At 41.3% G+C, this 19,795-nt stretch overlaps 1 protein-coding gene across 12 annotated transcripts in view; it reads left to right on the top strand.

Annotated features, from left to right (window-relative positions):
* Nucleotides 1-19,795, top strand: part of GRIP1 (glutamate receptor interacting protein 1) — a 723,532-nt gene that overhangs the window by 670,245 nt on the left and 33,492 nt on the right. For all 12 annotated transcript variants that reach the window (XM_037987743.2, XM_037987719.2, XM_008003935.3 and 9 more), the window contains 3 exons: nt 6,942-7,086; nt 8,460-8,599; nt 8,774-8,968. In XM_037987743.2, the coding sequence (XP_037843671.2) occupies nt 6,942-7,086; nt 8,460-8,599; nt 8,774-8,968 (480 nt within the window). The remainder of the gene's footprint in view (nt 1-6,941; nt 7,087-8,459; nt 8,600-8,773; nt 8,969-19,795) is intronic.

Genomic DNA, 19,795 nt, shown 5'->3' with positions numbered 1-19,795 from the left:
CACCTAGTAAGGCCTAATGAATGCTGACTATCAGTAGTCAATACTGTATTTGGATATTTTAAAAGTAAATTTAAGCTCTATTTAACAATGGCCAAATCTTTTGGAACACTTGGAGTTGTAGGTGTTTTTCTCTCTCATTCTGGATTCAGCCTGGACCATCCTGCCTTCAGGAGCTTCTGCATTTGTCATCTTCCATTACTGCAGGAATGTAACTCAGGTAGTGTCCAGTGGTTCTTGTGTGGGTCCAAGGCTCTGGGATTCCTGAGGCTGTGACCCAATCCCCAGGTCCTCAGCAATGCAAATAACCCCTTGAAAAAAATCTATTGTTTTGCCTTGATTGCTTCTGAGTCCAAAGTAAATGAAGAGAGTTGGAAGACCTGGCTAGGGCCTGAGAGGAAACCCTGAAACAAAGCAGTAGAGACTTTGGGGATTTGCAGGAAGAGACAGAGGGTTGCAAATCTATCACATATAGTTTTCAAAACTCGGCTTTGTATTACCACCTTTTTGTCAATCAAATATACAGCTATTAATGATTTCTCACTTGGTTTGGGGAATCTTATTCTAATATATAGCACGTTTTTGGAGACCATAAATCAATACTTGACCTTCATGGGCTCCAATCTGTGTAAAAAAATCATTTTCAAGCTGCAGCTTGTCCTATTCAAAGCAAATTACCTTTATCCAGCCTTATTACTGATTAAATTAGTCCTTTGAAGATAGATTCATATTTTGGGCTTCAAATATATATAGTTCACCAGTGTTAAGCCAAGCTAAGTAATTTGAGGTAGCTTTTCCCCCTAAACCCAGATTGGAGTATTGGAGTAGCAGATATGCCCCTTTCCAGGCTCCCAAGAATGATCTTGGCTGTGCTAGGAGCACTGGAAGGAGGTATGTTGACAAGAAGCTGGCTGCAAGAAGGACCTATGATAAAAAGTACTTTTCTCTTTTCTTCAGGCTTGATTTCATAAAGGGATGGCTCTCCAGCTTGAGTGTGCATCAGAATCACCAAGAAGATGTTAATCCACAGATGACTAGGCCCCTCTCCCAGAGTTCCCATTCCTATTGGTCTGTGGGGTAGGGATTCTCAGTCAAATGCAAACTTGAGAATTTGTATTTGTAAGAAGTTCACAGATGATGCCAAAACTGCTGGTCCTAGAACTACACTTTGAGAAATGCTGTCACAAACAAACCTAGTTTTGAGACTTAAAATTATCACTTACACAAAGAAATTTGAATTCTACTCTGAAAACACTTAGCAATTGCTTGGACGTCTCCTGGTATATCATTGTGACATGCCTATATAAAATGACTGTGCAGCAATAAGGGAGCTGTAGACAGTGTTGTTCAAATGGTTTACTTTCTCAGGCCTGTCCAACTCCAAGAAATTTAGCTGTACTCTAAAATTAATTCCATCACTTTTAGTTGAAGTGAACTTTGATTGACCTGCACATGTGTGCCTTCCAAAGGCTCTCTCCCAAATCCAAGCCTCCTATTTGGCCACAGAAGCAGCTACCATTATGGATTCAAGCCAGATAGTGTTCATTTTGTTAAACAAGCGGCACTCAAGAAGCCTGAAAATAACATTGCACATAAGTAATGCAGCAATTTTGCATCTGTTCTGTGCTTCCATTAATTTTCTTAACTAGAGCTGAGCAGAACAAACGAGTAGGCTTGCCCCGTTTCCTGTCTTTCACTAATCGTTGTAAACCTTCTGTTGTGATATAAAAGCTGTTTATAATATCATTAACATCTGCTTAGGCTCACTTTGAAACTTACTGGTGATTCTACTTTTTTCTTTCTCAGAAGTTTCTCTTCTAGTTAAACACCCTAGTTGCTCCTTTCTAAGACTTCTACCTGAAGCAACCTCAAGGAGAGTATATTTAGGAACGTTTCAATCTCCAAAATAGTCTGAGTATTCCTTCCTAAATAGCAGTTACTATCCTCCTCCTAAGCTGCAGGGCCTCACAGATGCCAGTTGAGTTAAAGCCCGAGAAGGCAGGTGGAATTGGCAGTTGAACCTGAAGCTGACTCAACACTCCTGGCACGGTGGAGGGAGGAAGTTCTAGGTTTGCTCGTCCCCACAATGGCAGCTGAGGTTGTATTCTCAAACTTTGAATGAGATTAGGTTTGCATCACATGTCTTGGAAAAGGAAACTAGACCTTGGCATAGCAGGGAAGCTGACCCGTAAAACTCTCCTGGAGATCTCAGCCTGGGAACCAATGACTACATGCTAATATGCATTCATCCTTCTGCTCACTTGTTCAAGTATTTACTGAGTTCCCTTTGGTACCAGACATAGTTCTAGGCTATGGGGATATGAAGATAAAAATCTCTGTTTTCAAGGTAATCTTATTCTAATGAAGAGCCAAGTAGTGAGATCCTTAAAATATAGAGTGAAAGGTATACGCTAGAACATACATTTCCAAGGGGGGCAAAAATTGGTTCTTAAAATTGGTTCTTGTGGTATCTTGGATATTACATTATGACAGTTTGTGGCCCTCCAAATCTCAATCATACCTGATTGAATTCTAGTTCTTAATATTTAATTTCTCTCATTAAGGATAATTTTAAAATAATTTCACTCTTCTCGTTATTTGAGAGCAAGAATGAAAATAAAAGTTTAGAAACATCAGAAGAATGCACAGGAGCTGTGGGTCTCATAGGAAAGCCTCTAGCCCCTCCAGCTAAGCCACCAGGAAGCCTTTCTGAAGGATGAGACTCTGAGCCAAGCTTTAAAGTAAAAGTAGAAATTCTACAGGATAACAAATGAGAGAAAGGTGTTTGTGCATAGGGAGTAACAGGTGCACAGGCTAAAGATGTTAGAAAAGTGCTATTTAAGGAATTGCAGTGGTTCTATGAAGAGAGAATTTAGCAGATTGGATTGGGATGGGGGAGGATGGTGTGACCCTCTGGGGGCCAGCTCAGCTCTTGCAAAGGGGTTGTATTTTATTCTTAAAGAACTGAGGAACCAATAAAAAGCTTTAAGTAAGAGAGTAACATTTCAGATTTATGTTTTAAAAATATTCTGGGGAGGAAAAAGAAGAAATTTTATGTTGGCAGCACTGGTGAAAATAGAAGTGGGGAGGAGGGGCAAAGGCTGGATCCCAAGCAGGAAAACTGTTTAGGAGGAAGCCATTGCTATGAAAAACTGGGCAAAGCCAAGATGGGGTCCTTCTCAAGAGCAAGTGGTAGTGGGATGCCTTGGAGAGCTTGCCTCGTGGGCAGACAGGCCATATGGTCTGGAAAAGACTGTGTGCGGGCAGCCATCACCACCCTCTATGAAAGGAAAGCCAGAGTAATTAAATATCTGTTTACACAAGGCATCCACATAGGGCTTTCTAAGGGAAATGATATTATTTTCTTTTTCAAAAGCTTGTTATTAAATTCAAAATATATACAAAAATAAAAATAGCATAATGAATCACCATGCATCACCCAGTGTTAACAGCGATTTGTTTACAACCAACCTTGCTTCATCTCCCCTCTCAGTCTGGTTTCCCCACCTCACCAGTGGAGTTATGAAGAAATTCCAGGCATCATCTCATCTTTTTACTATTACTAACGTATGCCTAAAAAATACTTTTTTAAAACATATAACTAAATAACATCATTAGCAATATTTTTAATATGATAAAATAGTCACTCAATGTTCACATTTCCTTGATATATATAAAATCCTAATTAAAACCAACTGTTTTTTTAAAGCAATCTATCCGATAGAAAAAATAGACAGCCTTTTTTTTTTTTTTTTTTTTTTAAAAAGAGGGAGCCTTGCTGTGTCGCTCAGCCTGGAGTGCAGTGGCACAATCTCAGCTCACTGCAATCTCCACTTCCCAGGCTTAAGCAATTCTCCTGCCTCAGCCTCCTGAGTAGGTGGGACTACAGCACGTGCCACCACACCCAGCTAATTTTTGTATTTTTAGTAGAGACGGGGTTTTGACATGTTGGACAGGCTGGTCTCAAACTCCTGACCTAAGGTGATCTGCCTACTTTGGCCTCCCAAAGTGCTGTGATTACAGCCATGAGCCACTGTGCCCGGCCAACAGATATCTTTTTATAACAGTTGGTTTTAATTAGAATCCCAAATGATCTACTCATTGCTTTTGGTTGTAATATCTCTTAAATCTCCGTTTTCTTTCTTTCTTTCTCTTTCTTTTCTTTTCTTTTCTTTTTTTTCTTTCTTTTTTTGAGACAGAGTCTCGCTTCATCACCCAGGCTGGAGAGCAGTGACATGATCTCAGCTCACTGCAACTTTCACTTCCTGGGTCAAGCAAGTCTCCTGCTTCAGCCCCCAAGTAGCTGGGACTACAGGCGCAAGGCACCACGTCTGGCTAATTTTTGTATTTTCAGTAAAGACGGGGATTCATCATGTTGGCCAGGCTGGTCTTGAACTCCTGACCTCAGGTGGTCCACCGCCTTGGCCTCCCAAAGCGCTGGGATTACAGGCGTGAGCCACCACACCCAGCCAAATCTCCTTTCTCTTTTGTGTTTCTGGCAATTTATTTGTTAAAGAAAACATAAATCAGCTTCCATTTCTGTCATAATTTAAATAGAGCATCACGTCATCCTGTTTCCACCCCAATGTAATCACAAGAATGTGTCCTTCTTGTTAAGATGTACCATTTCCTAGATTCGCATCTCCATCACTGTCTAAACTCATTGGGTGCCCTAACAATTGCCTTCTAGTCAGTGAGTACTCGGATGCCAATAAAAAAAGTCCCCAAATAAGGCAACCTGAAACAGACTATCTTAAAGCCATTTACTTCATCTCTGATATTATTTTGTCATCTTTGTGTCGCAAGTTACATTGTCGAAAAATAACATGGAATACTCACTCGTGGTTGCCTGCAGAATGAGCTGAATAGAACCAGGTGCCCCCCTTCTCCCAATGAATGGCGCTACCGCCAACTCTCCTTCCCATGGACCACTTTTTGTTTTCATCTGAAGCATGGTTTCCATGGATACTCCCACTAGTTCTTGGGTCTCCAGGTCCTGGGCAAGCATCCTTCTCCCCAAAACCCATAAAGAGCGGATGCTCCAACCCAAAATGCTTGGCACCCATTGACAAGTTTGTGCTCATGCTTGCCTTATACAGAGAGCAATAAGGGGTCAAGGTCTTTCCTATGGCATACACATCTCCACTGAATGGCCCACACAGAGTGTCCAGCAGTAACTAATGTTTAACTATGCCAGGGATTACTAATCAAATGACTCATTCAGAATTTCATCCAGAATATAGTTGACGATGAGGGCTGCAAAGTACATGCAATCTATCCAATAGTGCTCTGTTCATTTAGGTCAAAGCCAGCTCTGAAAGGTGACAAAACATCGTACTGTAGGAAAATTTAGACTTTTGACTTCTGCCCGTTATTCAGTTACCCTCTATCTTGATGCTTCTCTCCGGAGCCCTTAGGAGATAATCACCAGCCTATTGGCCACAACTTCAGCATCAGCCCAGAAGAAACTTGTGAACCAGCAAACAGAGCTGTTTTAGGCTTGATATGGGAGCTTCTCAGCTGCTAATGTAAATTTGATCCCAGTGTTGAAGATTTTGTGCCCTAAAATGTTGACTTAAGCATTGCAGTGTGTGGTGGATGGTCTTTAGTTCTGAATGTGTGGCGCAAATACGTTGAGTAGAGCACTCAGAAAGTGGAAGTGGTGGCTGCATTCAAAACTCCCAATCTATGGCCAGAAGTGAAGTAAGTGCCGGCAAGAGAGGACACATTGCTTCCTACATGACTCGATAGACCCTTCATTTTATATTCATCCTAATTCTTCACTGAAAACACAATTAATTGAACTGTTAAGTCTTGCTTTTCCTCCTTATTTTAGGGTTTCATATTGTAAATGAACAGCTGCTCACTGCAAAAATGTGGCCGTGTTAATACTTCACTAGGATGTAGTCTGACTGTAAAAGCTGACTGTTTTGTTAAAGTAGCCACTGAACCATTTCATTGTATCCTCAGGTGCAGAAATGAAACAGTTCCTTAACCATTCACAGCTCCCAGGCCCAAGGAATAAAACAAGAAATGCCCAAGAACTTTAAGCATGTCAGAAGCAAATTTGAATTCTGAGACTTCTTATTTGCAACCCTGACACCATCACAATACCCACCATGTTGAAGGCGGCCCATGATATCTTTCTGGCCAGTGCTTTAGGCAGAGCACATTCACAAGTGTCTTCCACTATAATAATGTTGAATAGCCAAAATTAGTTTATGACAGCATGGCAGCCTGGTCTATGCTGTTGAAACATAGTTTACAACAGCTTTTACTCCATTGAAAGAGGAGAGATGATCATTCAAACTTCCACTTTAATATCTGTAATTCACTGATAGGACTCACATTAGAAGATAGTAAGTGGAATGATGTGTAAGAGATTCTAGATTTCTTGCTGTTGTCTTCAAGTTTACTTATCTAAGTTCCACTTAACCATATACATGTTATCATTTGTTCCAACCCTTAGCAAAATCCACGTTTCTATATCAAAAGTTAGCTCGCATGTAAAGCTTCAAATGGAAACAGCATGACCCGATGTCTTCTTTGTTACTGGGTGACTCTCTCCTCTCAAATTATAATACCTCCTCAGCCATATGTTTATTTCACAGGTATTTACTGCACACTTACCAAATGCTAGGTAAGCACTGTCCTAGACATGGACACAGTTGAAAGGTCCTGCAGCCCCAGTTGGGCAGATCTCACACATTTAAAACATAAGTCATTAGGCAGTGTTCCTCTCCCCTGGCACTGACAATGACTGTATCTCTGTATTTGAATGTAAGATCCTACTAAGGAAATGCTGTTCCCCAAAATAATTGTTTTCTGAGACATGATACTTCGACGAGGATGTTTTGAATTCCTACTTTATGTGTGAATCTATGTGTCTTACTCTTTTGCCTTTTCCAAAGAAATCAATTATAATTCCTTGGCATTTATTGCAGATGAGCAAGAAAGTTCCGGAGCAATTATTTACACCGTGGAGCTGAAACGCTATGGAGGGCCCCTTGGCATCACAATTTCAGGAACTGAAGAGCCGTTTGATCCTATAATCATTTCAAGCCTCACTAAAGGGGGATTAGCTGAAAGGTAAAATTTGAAGTAACTGTTATAATTACCTGTGTGAGATGGGCTTCCTTCCTCACAACCACATAAAAACAAGCTCCTCTCTCTGTGGTTATCTGTTGGCTTTTAAAAATCTGCACAAAGGATTGATCTTAGAGCTTGAGAACTCTCAGGCAGAGCTCCGACTTGACTCTGAGGGGCATCTTACAGGCGGTAAACGATGTCATGGGCTTAGCATTGATACTACTCTCTGAAACGTATAAACTGACCACAATTGACTGAAGATGGGTTTGTATTGTGTCCATTTTGAGAGGAGGAAACTAAAGTTCAGGGAGGTTGAATGGCTTGTCCAATTTCATTCAGCAAACACTTGCTGAGCCTCTGTTACCTGACGGGTGCTGCACTTAGCTGCTGTGCTTTCAGAAGAGGGTGATACAGACACCATCTTATGGGAACAAAGTGTAGCGACCCATTTTAATAATGTCTTAAAATCTGGAATGTCCATTTTTTGCTTTGGCAATGATGTATACACACACACCCACTCTGCACCCTCTGCTAAACTGCATTTCTTTCTGAGATGTGTTGTCAGACATATGACAAACCCTACAGGCAAATCTGTCCTTCAGATCTGTCCTTCCAACCTAGCTCAGGAATACACAAATGCATTGTTCCTGCTAACAACTGAAAACAGTGGTTAGCAAAATAGAGACACAGCATTGCAGAATGTTGGAGCTGCAGTGTACCTTAGAAATTAGCTCATACAGGCTGGGCGTAGTGGCTCACACCTGTAATCCCAGCACTTTGGGAGGCCGAGGCGGATGGATCACAAGGTCAGGAGTTCAAGACCAGCCTGGCCATCATGGTGAAACTTCATTTCTACTAAAAATACAAAAATTAGCTGGGCATGGTGGTGCATGCCTGTAATCCCAGCCACTTGGGAGGCTGAGGCTGGAGAATTGCTTGAACCCCGGAGGCGGAGGTTGCAGTGAGACGAGATCGCGCCACTGGACTCCAGCCTGAGTAACAGAGCGAGACTCCATCTCAAAAAAAAAAAAAAAAAATCTGCAGAAAGAAAGGATGCTCCATGCTATCCACTACATTTGTATTTGGATTTTTAGGGGACTTACCCCATGACTCAGCTTTCTTGGAATTGAAAAAGCACACAAGTTCATTTTAATAACTAATTAAAACAGTTTTTAAAATGTTTTTGGAAACTAAAAAGTAATACACAACATATGCAGTGATCTTATAACATTTCCCAGAAGAAAGCAAGAGGGACTTCTGGAGATCCTTGCCAAGTCTTTATGATGATGAATGTATAAGGTATGTCAGGGAATTTATATTCAGTACCACACAGGGATTATTTCTACCTCTCCTATTACTATTTGGTGTTTCAGAACTGGCGCAATCCACATAGGAGACCGAATCCTAGCCATCAATAGCAGCAGCTTGAAAGGGAAGCCTCTGAGTGAAGCCATCCATTTGTTACAGATGGCAGGAGAGACTGTCACCTTGAAAATTAAGAAACAGACAGATGGTGAGTAGTGAGTTGAAAGCCACAATTAAGGATTTCCAGTGCATTTTCTTCCTTGAAAGAATGTGCTAGTGTCTGTGTGTGATTCTAGGGAAACGAATCTCCAGCAACAGAGTATTTTGGTATATTTTTATTTAAATTTACTCTGATACTTAAACTCCTTTCCTGTCTATGAAGCCCAGTCAGCATCGAGTCCCAAGAAGTTCCCCATTTCTAGCCATTTGAGTGACCTGGGGGATGTGGAGGAGGACTCCTCGCCAGCGCAGAAGCCAGGCAAGCTGTCCGACATGTACCCTTCCACAGTGCCCAGCGTGGACAGTGCTGTGGATTCATGGGATGGGTCTGCAATAGACACCAGCTATGGAAATCAAGGTATGTCTTTACTTTGTCCCCAGAGGACTTGTCATTGTTGAAGCCCATGCTTCTTCAAGATTCATCCTCTGCTCCATGAGGAGAATATCTTTATTTAACTTGTGTCTGCTTTGGTGTAGCCATATTCATATTGAACACATTGAATACTTACACTCAGCTGGCCATGCATTTCCTTCTAGTGGTTATAAGGCATGAACCTTTACCAAACACTAACAGGCCTCCGTTAGGTCTACTGATGGCCAAGTATCCCATCCAGAGCTTATCCTTCAAGCTTAGATTAATGTGAGGCAAACCATACAATAAAGTGGCTTGTTCAATACAGGCCCCATTGTCTTATTTTTCAGCAAGCTTTCCACAAAGATGGATTGGGGAATTCAGAAGAGTTGCATAAGAGATTAGCCAATGATTTGTGACTCTATTTATTCCTGCCCACTCCTGACTTTTTTTTTTTTTTTTCTTTTAGAGACTGGGTCTCATTCTGTCACCCCAGCTAGAATACCCTGGCACCATCACAGTTCATTACAGCCTCAAACTCCTGGACTCAAGGGATCTTGCTACCTCAGTCTCATCTCCTCAGTAGCTGAGACTATATGCAGACACCACCACACCCAGCTGATCTTTAAATTTTTGTAGATATGGGGTCTTGCCATGTTGTCCAGGCTGGTATCAAACTTCTGGCCTCCAGCAATCCTCCCATCTAGGCCTCCCAAAGTGCTGCAATTACAGGCATGAGCCACCATGTCCTTTCCCTGAATGTTTATAATTAGAGCGTTATAATCACAATATAGGAAAGTATAGAGTAGATTTTTCTTCATAGGTGTCATTGTCATGTGAAGAAATACTATCCACATTAAAAAGCCTCACTCATGGAATATAAACACATAAAAGGTGTCAGACTGATTACAGAGCAGAAACTAATAGCTTCTTTTAAAAAATATTTTCTTCCCAGTGATCCATGGCATCAAAAAGAGAAGTGTGTCAAAACTTCTTGGTATTTCTCCTCATCTGAGCCTTACCTTCTCCCGTGTTCTATGTAAATTCCAGCCTCTGAATCCCTTGTTTGCTCTGGGTTTCAGTCAGTCAAATAATAAAACACATAAACAGTTTAGAAAACACATTGGTGTGAGGGCTGCTTTGTCACGGAGTTAACTGTACTTTTAGGAGAGTCTGTATCCAGTTTGCTCTCTCCTGGTTTTCCTAGTTTCCTTCTCTCAGCCTGCCTATGTTGTGTCACTCTCTGTTAAGTCCTCTGGTAAACAAACAAACAAAAAAATATATGGAAGGGAGAAAAAACTGGAAAAAAAATGAAAGGAGATGACATTTCAAAGTTGTCAAGTTGTTACTTTCATTAGAGATGATACTGGAGTTGGGTGCGGAAAATACTTTGAACACCTAAATGGAATTGGGGCTTTTATCTGGCAATTAATTTTTCCAAGTCATAATACCTTGTGACAAGTTCGCCTATGCCACCAATAACAGACCTTCTGATTGCCTGAGAATTGATGGGCCACCAGAAGACACTGAGTAAAGGACAGAAGTCACATTCTGTCAGAGTAGACTCAGGTTTATTTATCAATGTATTGTGTATTGGTTATTTATTCATGTATTATTTGTGTGTTGCTTATTAATGTAGAGATATTTTTGTTACACAGATTTTTGTGAGGGTGCTATTGGTATTAATGACTTCTTCCCCATAAGGTGATCTAGAAGAACTTAGCTACTCCATTCCCTGAAACCATAGAAAAAGGACCATGAGAAGCAAACTGAATATAGGACCTGCCCCTCATTAGTAAAAGATGAAAAACCGTTTGTTATTTGTGAAACATTTTGAAATTTTGAATCATAGTCACAATATTACATTTTGCATCTATAATTTAGACATTTTATGAGGTTGAAGGGAACTAAGGGATAAGTAGAGACAATGGCAATCAGGATAGACTTGAAGTACTCCAAGGTAATGAAAAAGTAGTAATAACCCTTTATATATGTAGAACACTCTAGAGTTTACAAAGCACTTTCGTATAACTAATCCCCATTAATTCTCGTAATGAACATGGAAGCTGAAGGCAGGATTTCAGCTTTAGAAAGGATTTAGGAGTCAGCTAGTCTGGTGTCCAGTGCAGCCCTTGGTGCCAGGTCCTGCCTCACTGCACGCCAAGACACGCTGCATGGACTTGAGCACCCAAGTTGACAGGTTGTTCCTTGTGCTGAGGCATCCCCCCCATCTCCACATAGCTCTGATGACTCTAAAGCTCTCACTTGTATTGAGCTGCAGTATGCCTATTAGTCCTAGCCATACCCTCAAGGTCATTCTGAACTAGACTAAAGCCTCTTCTCCTGACAGCCCCTTAGATACTCGGAGACAGCTATTGGGTCTCTGTTGAGGCTTTCCTTCTCCAAGCCAGTTAGCCCCAGTTCCTTTAACTGTGCCTTCTATAATTTACTGACAAGTATCTGTATCGTCCTGCGGGCCTCCGTTCTGAATGCGCTTCAGTTTACCTGTATACCTGTTAAAGTGTAGCATTCAGAAAGGAAAATCACACAACAGCCTGACAGCCTGGAGCAAAGCAAGCTTGTCATTGGCATCACTGAAGACAGGAGAACTGATCAATGACGCCTACCTCAACATAAGAATTTTAGTGGTCATGGCACATCTGTCACTCATTTTGAGCTTACAGTTTACCAAGATCTCAAAGTCTTGTGAATGTTCTTTGTTTTTTTGTTTAGTTTTTTTTTTTCCTTTACCTGTGATATTCAGTTAAACTGCATCTCTCCAGATTGTGCTTGTGAGGTTGACTTTTTAAAAGCAAGGCACAGCTGGGGACAGTGGCTCAGGCCTGTATTCCCAGTACTTTGGGAGGCTGAGGTGTGCAAATCACCTGAGGTTAGGAGTTCAAGACCAGCCTGAGCAGCATGGCAAAACCCCGTCTCTACTAAAAATACAAAAATTAGCCAAGCATGGTGGCACACACCTGAAATCCCAGCTACTTGGGGGGCTGAGGCAGGAGAATCCCTTGAACCAGGAGGCAGAGATTGGAGTGAACCAAGATCATGCCACTGCACTCCAGTCTGGGCAATAGAACAAGACTACATCTCAAAAAAAAAAATTAAAACAAAAATAAAAGCAAGGCAGAGAACCGCCTTTTACTTTTCCTATTCAATATTATGTTGTGAGATACAGCTTGTCTCTCCAACCTGTCCCTCCAGCCTCTCAGCAGGCTCTCTGCCTTGTCCCAGGAAGCCCCTGTACATTCCCTCTGTTCCCTTTAAGGCTGTAGTAGTTGCCTCATTCCCAGGAGGCTGTTGCACCTCCATAGTGCACATCTTCCTCCTGGGGCTGGAAATCGATGTCTTTGCAGCAACATTCCTTACTATTCTCTGCTTCTTCTCTAAAATGTCAAGCTTGCTCCATTCATTCCTTCAACCAGTATGTAATGACTGGCTCAATATCAGGCCCATAGACCATGTGGATACACTGTTGGACAAAGGAGACATGGTCTCTGCTCCCATGGAAGAGGTTGCGCAGCTGAAGGGACAGTCAGTTAACAAATAAATAAATAGTGGCCCTATCACTTTGTTAGTGGAAAGGGAAATAGAATGGAATGACGAAAACTTGTGGGGAAAGAAGGGATGTGTTTAAGGAAGTCCCACAAGGGGCTGATCCTCAGTTCCACTGTGTGGCTGACTTCTTCCAGTCGGCTTCCGGGTCAGCTTCTTTCACTCCCCATTGTCTTGCCCATTAGATGCCTCATGCCCTTCTGCGTTATCAAAATCTTAGGCATTTGGCCTCCTTGCATCTTCTTATTTCTTCCTTCTAACTCTGAGAAAACCCTATGACTGCTTTACTTGGATTTAGCAAAGGTCAGTACAAGAGGGACTGGCAAATTGGTGGTGGTACATAGACTGCCATTCTCACGGGCTGAATAGCTCTTGTGCTCTCTGTAACTTTCAACTCTCAATTCAGATAGTTACATTTCTATCTTATTTTTCTCCCTTTTGAGGTCATTTTGATCATTTGTATTCTCTCAGAAAATGAAATTATTTCATCCAGATGTCAAATGTATTTTTATATAATCTCTTTTTAAATTTTTTTATTTTCTCAGTTTCTATAATTATATCCACAATATTGTTTCTTAATTGGTATATTTGTGGTTTTATTATTTCCCCCATGATTTGATTAGTAACAGTTTATTTGATTTCTTTGTTTAGTTTTTATTTTTTCCCAGAGAACTGACTCTTGCATTTATTTATTAGTTCTACTCTAGGTTTTTTTTTTTTAACATAAAATTTTACTTTTAATTTGATTAACTCTTTCATTCAGTTCCTTTTAAATTGTATTCCTTTTATGACTAAAGTTGGATGCATGATTTATTTATTTTCATTGTTTTATAAGGATATATTCCTTCTTTGTGTTTTCATAAGGATGGTAACTGATCAAGGACACCAACATGTGCAGTCAGAGTCCAACTTTATTTAATGTCTTTAAAGAATACAAGTACTCCATACAGAGGATAGCACAGAGTAGAAACCCAATGGTATCCTCCTCTACTCATTGGCAGGGTTTTATTTTTCTCTTTCTTTTCTGATCTCTACAAGCTCATGTTTCATCATCATCTTGTCTTGCCCAATTTCTCTTGAGTTCTTATATTTCTGCTTTGATCCCTTGTTTTATAGAGGTGATGACTTTACTGTGTATTTTTTGAATTTTGTGACTATTTCTGACTGGTCATGTTTATCATTTGCTCTGAACCAGGCTTCTTTTCATGAGTATTCTTCATCTGCTATCACTTTGTTTTTCTATGCCTTTGCTCTCATTTGTTTGATATGTACTTGGTATACATGTTATGCCAATTCCTTTTTCATTACTGCTCACCACTGAATGAGATGAGTTCTTCCTGAACTGCAAGCTGCTAGAGGTTCTGAGAAGAGCCCAGGTTGTTTCCAGGCTACCAAACGTACCCTAGTTCCAGCATGGTATATGTGAGTAAATTCTTCCCCAGCTACCAGAGAGCAGCAACAGCAGACTGCTCACAAGACAGAATTCCTCTCTGCTACCCTGCTTCATTGAGCAATTGCTCCCTTCAGTCTGTGACATGTGTTCTCTTTCCCTGACTTACCTTGATGCCAGATGGGACCACAGGTACTTTCTGCCGCCAGCCATGCAGTGCATACTGGTGTTCCAAACAAAGCATTGGAGTTTTGCCTCACGCCACCGCCCCTGCTTTGGTGGACTGAGTTGTCTACCAAAGAGTAGTTTGGTAGTCCTGGCCATAGGTGCCTTCTCTCCACTTCTTACCACCACCACCCCCTTCCCATTTGACTTCCACTGAATTTATGTATTATGTATTTTCTTATGTATTATGGTTTGAGATTACACAAACACTCTAGTTTTGATTAAGATGGAGTTGCTTCTGTTATTTATCATTACTTTTTGTCTTGAGGTGATTTCTGAGAGAAGAGAGAACTATCTTTGCATTGACATTTTAAGACCATAGCCTCATCTGAATATTTTGAGTATCTCTTGGCAAGATCAATTACAAACAGTTATACAAACATATGATTTGATTTTCTCATCCTTCACAAAACTGGGTCTTTAGGAAACAAATTTGGCAGGAAAGGAACTGGCTCACTTTCCTGTACTAAACTTGGTTTCCAAGAATGAAAGTAATGGCAAGAGCTACAGTCCCAAAATTGTGGAGATGAAAATTCTATTTTTTTTCTTTTTTTTTTTTTTTTTTGAGACAGAGGCTCACTCTGTCACCCACGCTGGAGTGCAGTGGTGCGATCTCGGCTCACTGCAAGCTCCGCCTCCTGGGTTCACGCCATTCTCCTGCCTCAGCCTCCCGAGTAGCTGGGACTATAGGCGCCTACCACCATGCCTAGCTAATTTTTTTGTATTTCTAGTAGATATGGAGTTTCACCGTGTAAGCCAGAATGGTCTCGATCTCCTGACCTTGTGATCCGCCCACCTCGGTCTCCTAAAGTGTTGGGATTACAGGCATGAGCCACAGGGCCTGGCCCGAAAATTGAATTCTAAACTTTATGATTATGAACCAACACTGATTAGTTCACTTTTCTAAATTTATGCTGGGTATGAATTAAAAGCTACAAATATTAATCTGCATTAGTACAGAAAACCAAATATTACAAGGTTGGAATGTCAGAATTTTACAAATATCTAAGGCATAGTTACCCTAAAAATAAAAATCATCCTATCACGATTCCATCTACTTTCAGAAATACCTACTTTCTATTTTCCACTTGTGCAAATAAAGGCCTATTTTTTGTAAAGACCTGTTTTCCATTATGCAAATAAATAAAACTAAACATTAATATCAGTGAAAGGAATCTGGACTAAATTTTATACCTCACATTAGGATACAAAGTGTAAGATCAGATATGGAAACCCAGATGTAAAATAATTAAAGAGAGAAAGAAGAAAAAGAAAACGTTACCAATTCTAAACCAAAGGAGGCCTGGCACACAGGCCCACATCTGTAATCCTAGCATTTTGGGAGGCCAAGGCGGGCAATCGCTTGAAGTCAGGAGTTTGAAACCTGCCTGGCCAACATGATAAAACCCTGTCTCTACTAAAAATTCAAAAATTAGCTGGGCGTGGTGGTGGGCACCTGTAATCCCAGCTACTTGGGAAGCTGAGGCAGGAGAATTGCTTGAACCTGGGAGGCAGGGGTTACAGTGAACCAAAGTCGTGCTGCTGCACTCCAGCCTGGGTGATAGAGTAAGATTCTGTCTCTAAACAAAGAAATAAATAATCCAAAGGAGAAATGACTTAGGACCATACATTTTATTTATTTTTTATTATTTTATTTTTTGAGACTGAGTTTTGCTTTTATCGCCCAGGCTGGAGTGCAATGGTGCAATCTTGGCTCACTGCAACCTCTGCCTCCCAGGTTCGAGAGACTCTCCTGCCCCAGCCTCCCAAGTAGCTGGGACTACAGGTGCCTGCCACCACGCCCAGCTAATTTTTGTGTTTTTGGTAGAGACAGTATTTCTCCATGTTGTCCAAGCTGGTCTTGAATTCCTAACCTCAGGTGATCTGCCCGCCTCGGCCTCCCAAAGTGCTGGGATTGCAGGCATGAGCCACTGTGCCCCACCAGTACATTTAAAAAAAAACTATTTCTTTTTTCAACTTATTTATTTTATCAATTTTTAATTTAAAATGTTGTTTCCAATATCATATGTATATTTCATGTGCTTACACCATCATTCAACAACAACAAAAAGTTTCATTATCTATCTGGCAGTTGATTTTTTCTTAAACCTGGGCTGCCTTATTTATTCTCTGGCTTTTAAGCTTGACTCCTGGTATAAAGGAATAACCCTCAGGGCCTGTTAACGTCTTCTCAGTAATGGGCAACAGGTTTTCCTTTTACCTAAACATAATTTTCCTCAGATATTCCCTCTTTTAAATCATGGTATCACCAGCCAGCTGTATCAGTTAAAGGTCAGGTTTAGCTGACTTAAAGATTTTCTTCTACATACAAAACAAAATTTAAATGATGGCATTTAAGCAACATCAGGATTTACTTTTCCCGTGGTGTCATCAGGACCCAGGTATCTCACTCCCTCTACTCAGCATCTCTGATGTCCCTCCATTGCCACTGCCTTTGTTTCAGGCCTGACGAAATATGGTAACTCCTTCCTCATTTATCTTCTTACTTTGAGCATGTTATCCCACATTTGTGTCAATAATCTTTAGAAAAACCAAATCTAGTCGTGCCACTCCCTTAAACTAAAAAAACCCTCTTTTGATGGTTATCTGTTGTTATAGGATAAACTCAAAGGTCTTCAATTTAAAACACAGGGTTCTTTGTAATCTAGTCCCTGAATACTTTATCAGTCCACCTTCTGACAGTTCTTTGCAGTACCTTTTAGTACACATACCCGGAATATCTCACTATTCTCTAAACAAGTTTTGCATTGTGGTACCTTGATAACACTAGGTATTTTGATATGTTAATTAACCTCTTTATCGGCTTCAAATCCATTGAGAAATAGAAATGAGAGTCAGCTATGGATTAAAATATCAGCATTTCATTTTATTTTTTTTTTGGTGGAAAAAGTTGGATTGGTCCTGCAGCCAGAATCAGGATAATTATTTTCTTACCCTCAAACCAAGTCTAGACATTGAAATTTGAATGAGACACAAGTCAGATCTACACAGCAAACCATAACTGAACTGATTACCAATCAATGAGATTAGGTTCAGCTGAAGAGAACTGCAAACTAACAATACATTGATTTACATTATAAAGAAGCAGGCACTTCAAGCTGGTATGTAACTCCACAGTGTCATCAGAGGCCCATGCTTCTAAATATTTCGACTGTGTTATGCTTAGCACCTGACTTTCATCCTTGGGGTTACCTCATAGTCCAAGACAGTTACTGGGGCTCCAGCAATTTCATTTGCATTCCAGACAGCAGTAGCAAAGGTATAAGGAGCCTTCTCAGAAGTCCCCTTAGCTATATCATTGACCAGAACATTTCACTAAGTAGCACTTAGCTTTGAGAGAAGCTAAGAAGTATAGTTTTAGTCTGAACAATAATTTGCTCACCCCAAAACGGGTACTCTGGTACTAAGGATGAAGAAGAGAATGAATGTTCTGTTGAGCAACTGGTAGTCTGCCACGGTTATCTAACTGCCCAGTCATGCCTTTTCTTGCCTCTGTCAAGCTCAGAGAGCCCCAAGATTGTGACCCAGGCTTGCTTACCGCACAGCGCAGCAGCAGTGGGAGAGAAAGAGTCCAGAGAAAGCCAGGAACGGGCTGAGTGGCATGCCCAGTGTTCTTTTCCAAAACTCAACAGTTGGGTAAATCACATTCCTTCTATGGGGAGGAATAAGTACACATGGTAAGAGGGCCCAGAATATTCCTGGAATACTTTTCCCTTCTTAGGAGTAGAACAGAGATCCACTGATAGAATCGAGGCCCTGTTTACCCTGACTGCACCTTTACCAGGCTCTCTTCTACTTGGCCAACACTGTCTGTTGTTGTTGTTGTTGTTTTTGTTGTTGTTGTTGTTGTTTTTGAGACAGAGTCTCAGTCTGCTGCCCAGGCTGGAGTGCAATGGTGTGCCCTCGGCTCGCTGTAACCTCCGCCTCTTGGGTTCAAGAGATTCTCTTGCCTCAGCCTCCAGAGTAGCTGGGACAACAGGCATGCATCACAACACCCAGCTAATTTTTGTATTTTTAGTAGAGACGGGTTTTCACCATGTTGGCCAGGCTGGTCTCGAACTCCTGGCCTCAGGTGGACCACTTGCCTCAGGTTCCCAAAATGCTGGGATTACAGGCATGAGCCACCGTGCCCACCATGCACTGTCTTACCCAACAGTTCCAACTAGTAAATGCTGACCTGCTATCTAACTCTAAGCTTATATGTCGTTTTTCCTTTGGCACCCTTCATGATCCACCTTCCAATCCCCAAACTGGTCTCTGTCCTTCCATATTAGTGTATTAAGCCTAAAAGTATGACACTTTCACATGCTACTAGAAGTCACTTTCTATGCTTCTTTCTTCTCCTTCTCCTATACATATACCAAACAATGCAGTTTTTGAGGACAGGAATCAGTTGTATTTCCCTTTGCATTTTAGTTCCTGATATATAGTATCTGATACTTAAGAGACACCCGAATGTTTACTGCATTAATAATGCTGAGACTTATCTCTTGTCCTTGTCTCCCTACCTTAAAGATAAAGAAACCGAGATCTTGAGAGGTTGAAGGGCTTAGTATATAGTAACAATGGGCATTGTGTTCATTAAAACCTCCTTGTGTTCTAGGCACTTTTATAGGGTGTGCTTTCATTCTTCTTCATTCTCTTACCGACCTAGTAAAGTACCTATTGTTATCCCCATTGTACCCTGAGGTTAGTTGGCCAGGCTGTGAAGTGAGGAAGTGGCTGAGCTAGGATTTCAACCTTGGTCTTTTCTGACTTTACTTTTATTAAGTTTTATTTATTTATTTTTGAGACAGGGTTTTGCTATGTTGCTCAGACTGGTTGTGAACTCCTGGGCTCAAGGGATCCTCTTATCTCAGCCTCTCAAGTAGCTGGTATTACAGGTATGCATAACCATGACCAGTTACTTTTCTATTTTTGAAATAGGGTCTCGCTTTGTCACCCAGGCTAGAGTGCAGTGGTGCAAACTTGGCTCACTGCAGCCTCAACGACCAGACTTAAGCGATCTTCTTGCCTCAGCGCCCCAAGTAGCTGGCATGTGCCACCATGCCTAGCTAATTTTGGAGGTTTGGGTTTTTGTTTGTTTGTTTTCTTTGTAGAGATGGCTGATTGCCCAGGCTGGTCTTGAACTCCTAAGCTCAAGCCATCTGCCTGTCTTGGCCTCCCAAAGTGCTAGACGTGAGCCACCGCACCTGGTCAACTTCTCTTACTTTAATCTCTGGGTCAGCATAGCACGGACTAGGAAAGAGCTGGGATCAGGTTTTCTGACTTTACATTTCACCCAAAGAGATTTGAATCTTATCCCCTTCTTTTTTTTTTTTTTTTTTTTTTTTTTTTTTGAGACGGAGTCTGGCTCTGTCACCCAGGCTGGAGTGCGGTGGCCGGATCTCAGCTCACTGCAAGCTCCGCCTCCCAGGTTCACGCCATTCTCCTGCCTCAGCCTCCCGAGTAGCTGGGACTACAGGCGCCCGCCACCTTGCCCGACTAGTTTTTTGTATTTTTTTTTTAGTAGAGACGGGGTTTCACCGTGTTAGCCAGGGTGGTCTCGATCTCCTGACCTCGTGATCCACCCGTCTCGGCCTCCCAAAGTGCTGGGATTACAGGCTTGAGCCACCGCGCCCGGCCCTCTTATC

Source organism: Chlorocebus sabaeus, chromosome 11, assembly GCF_047675955.1.
Source record: "Chlorocebus sabaeus isolate Y175 chromosome 11, mChlSab1.0.hap1, whole genome shotgun sequence".
Classification (NCBI taxonomy): Eukaryota; Metazoa; Chordata; class Mammalia; order Primates; family Cercopithecidae; genus Chlorocebus; species Chlorocebus sabaeus.
The sequence above is the reverse complement of the archived record's forward strand: the minus strand, read 5'-3'. Positions and strand labels throughout refer to the sequence as shown.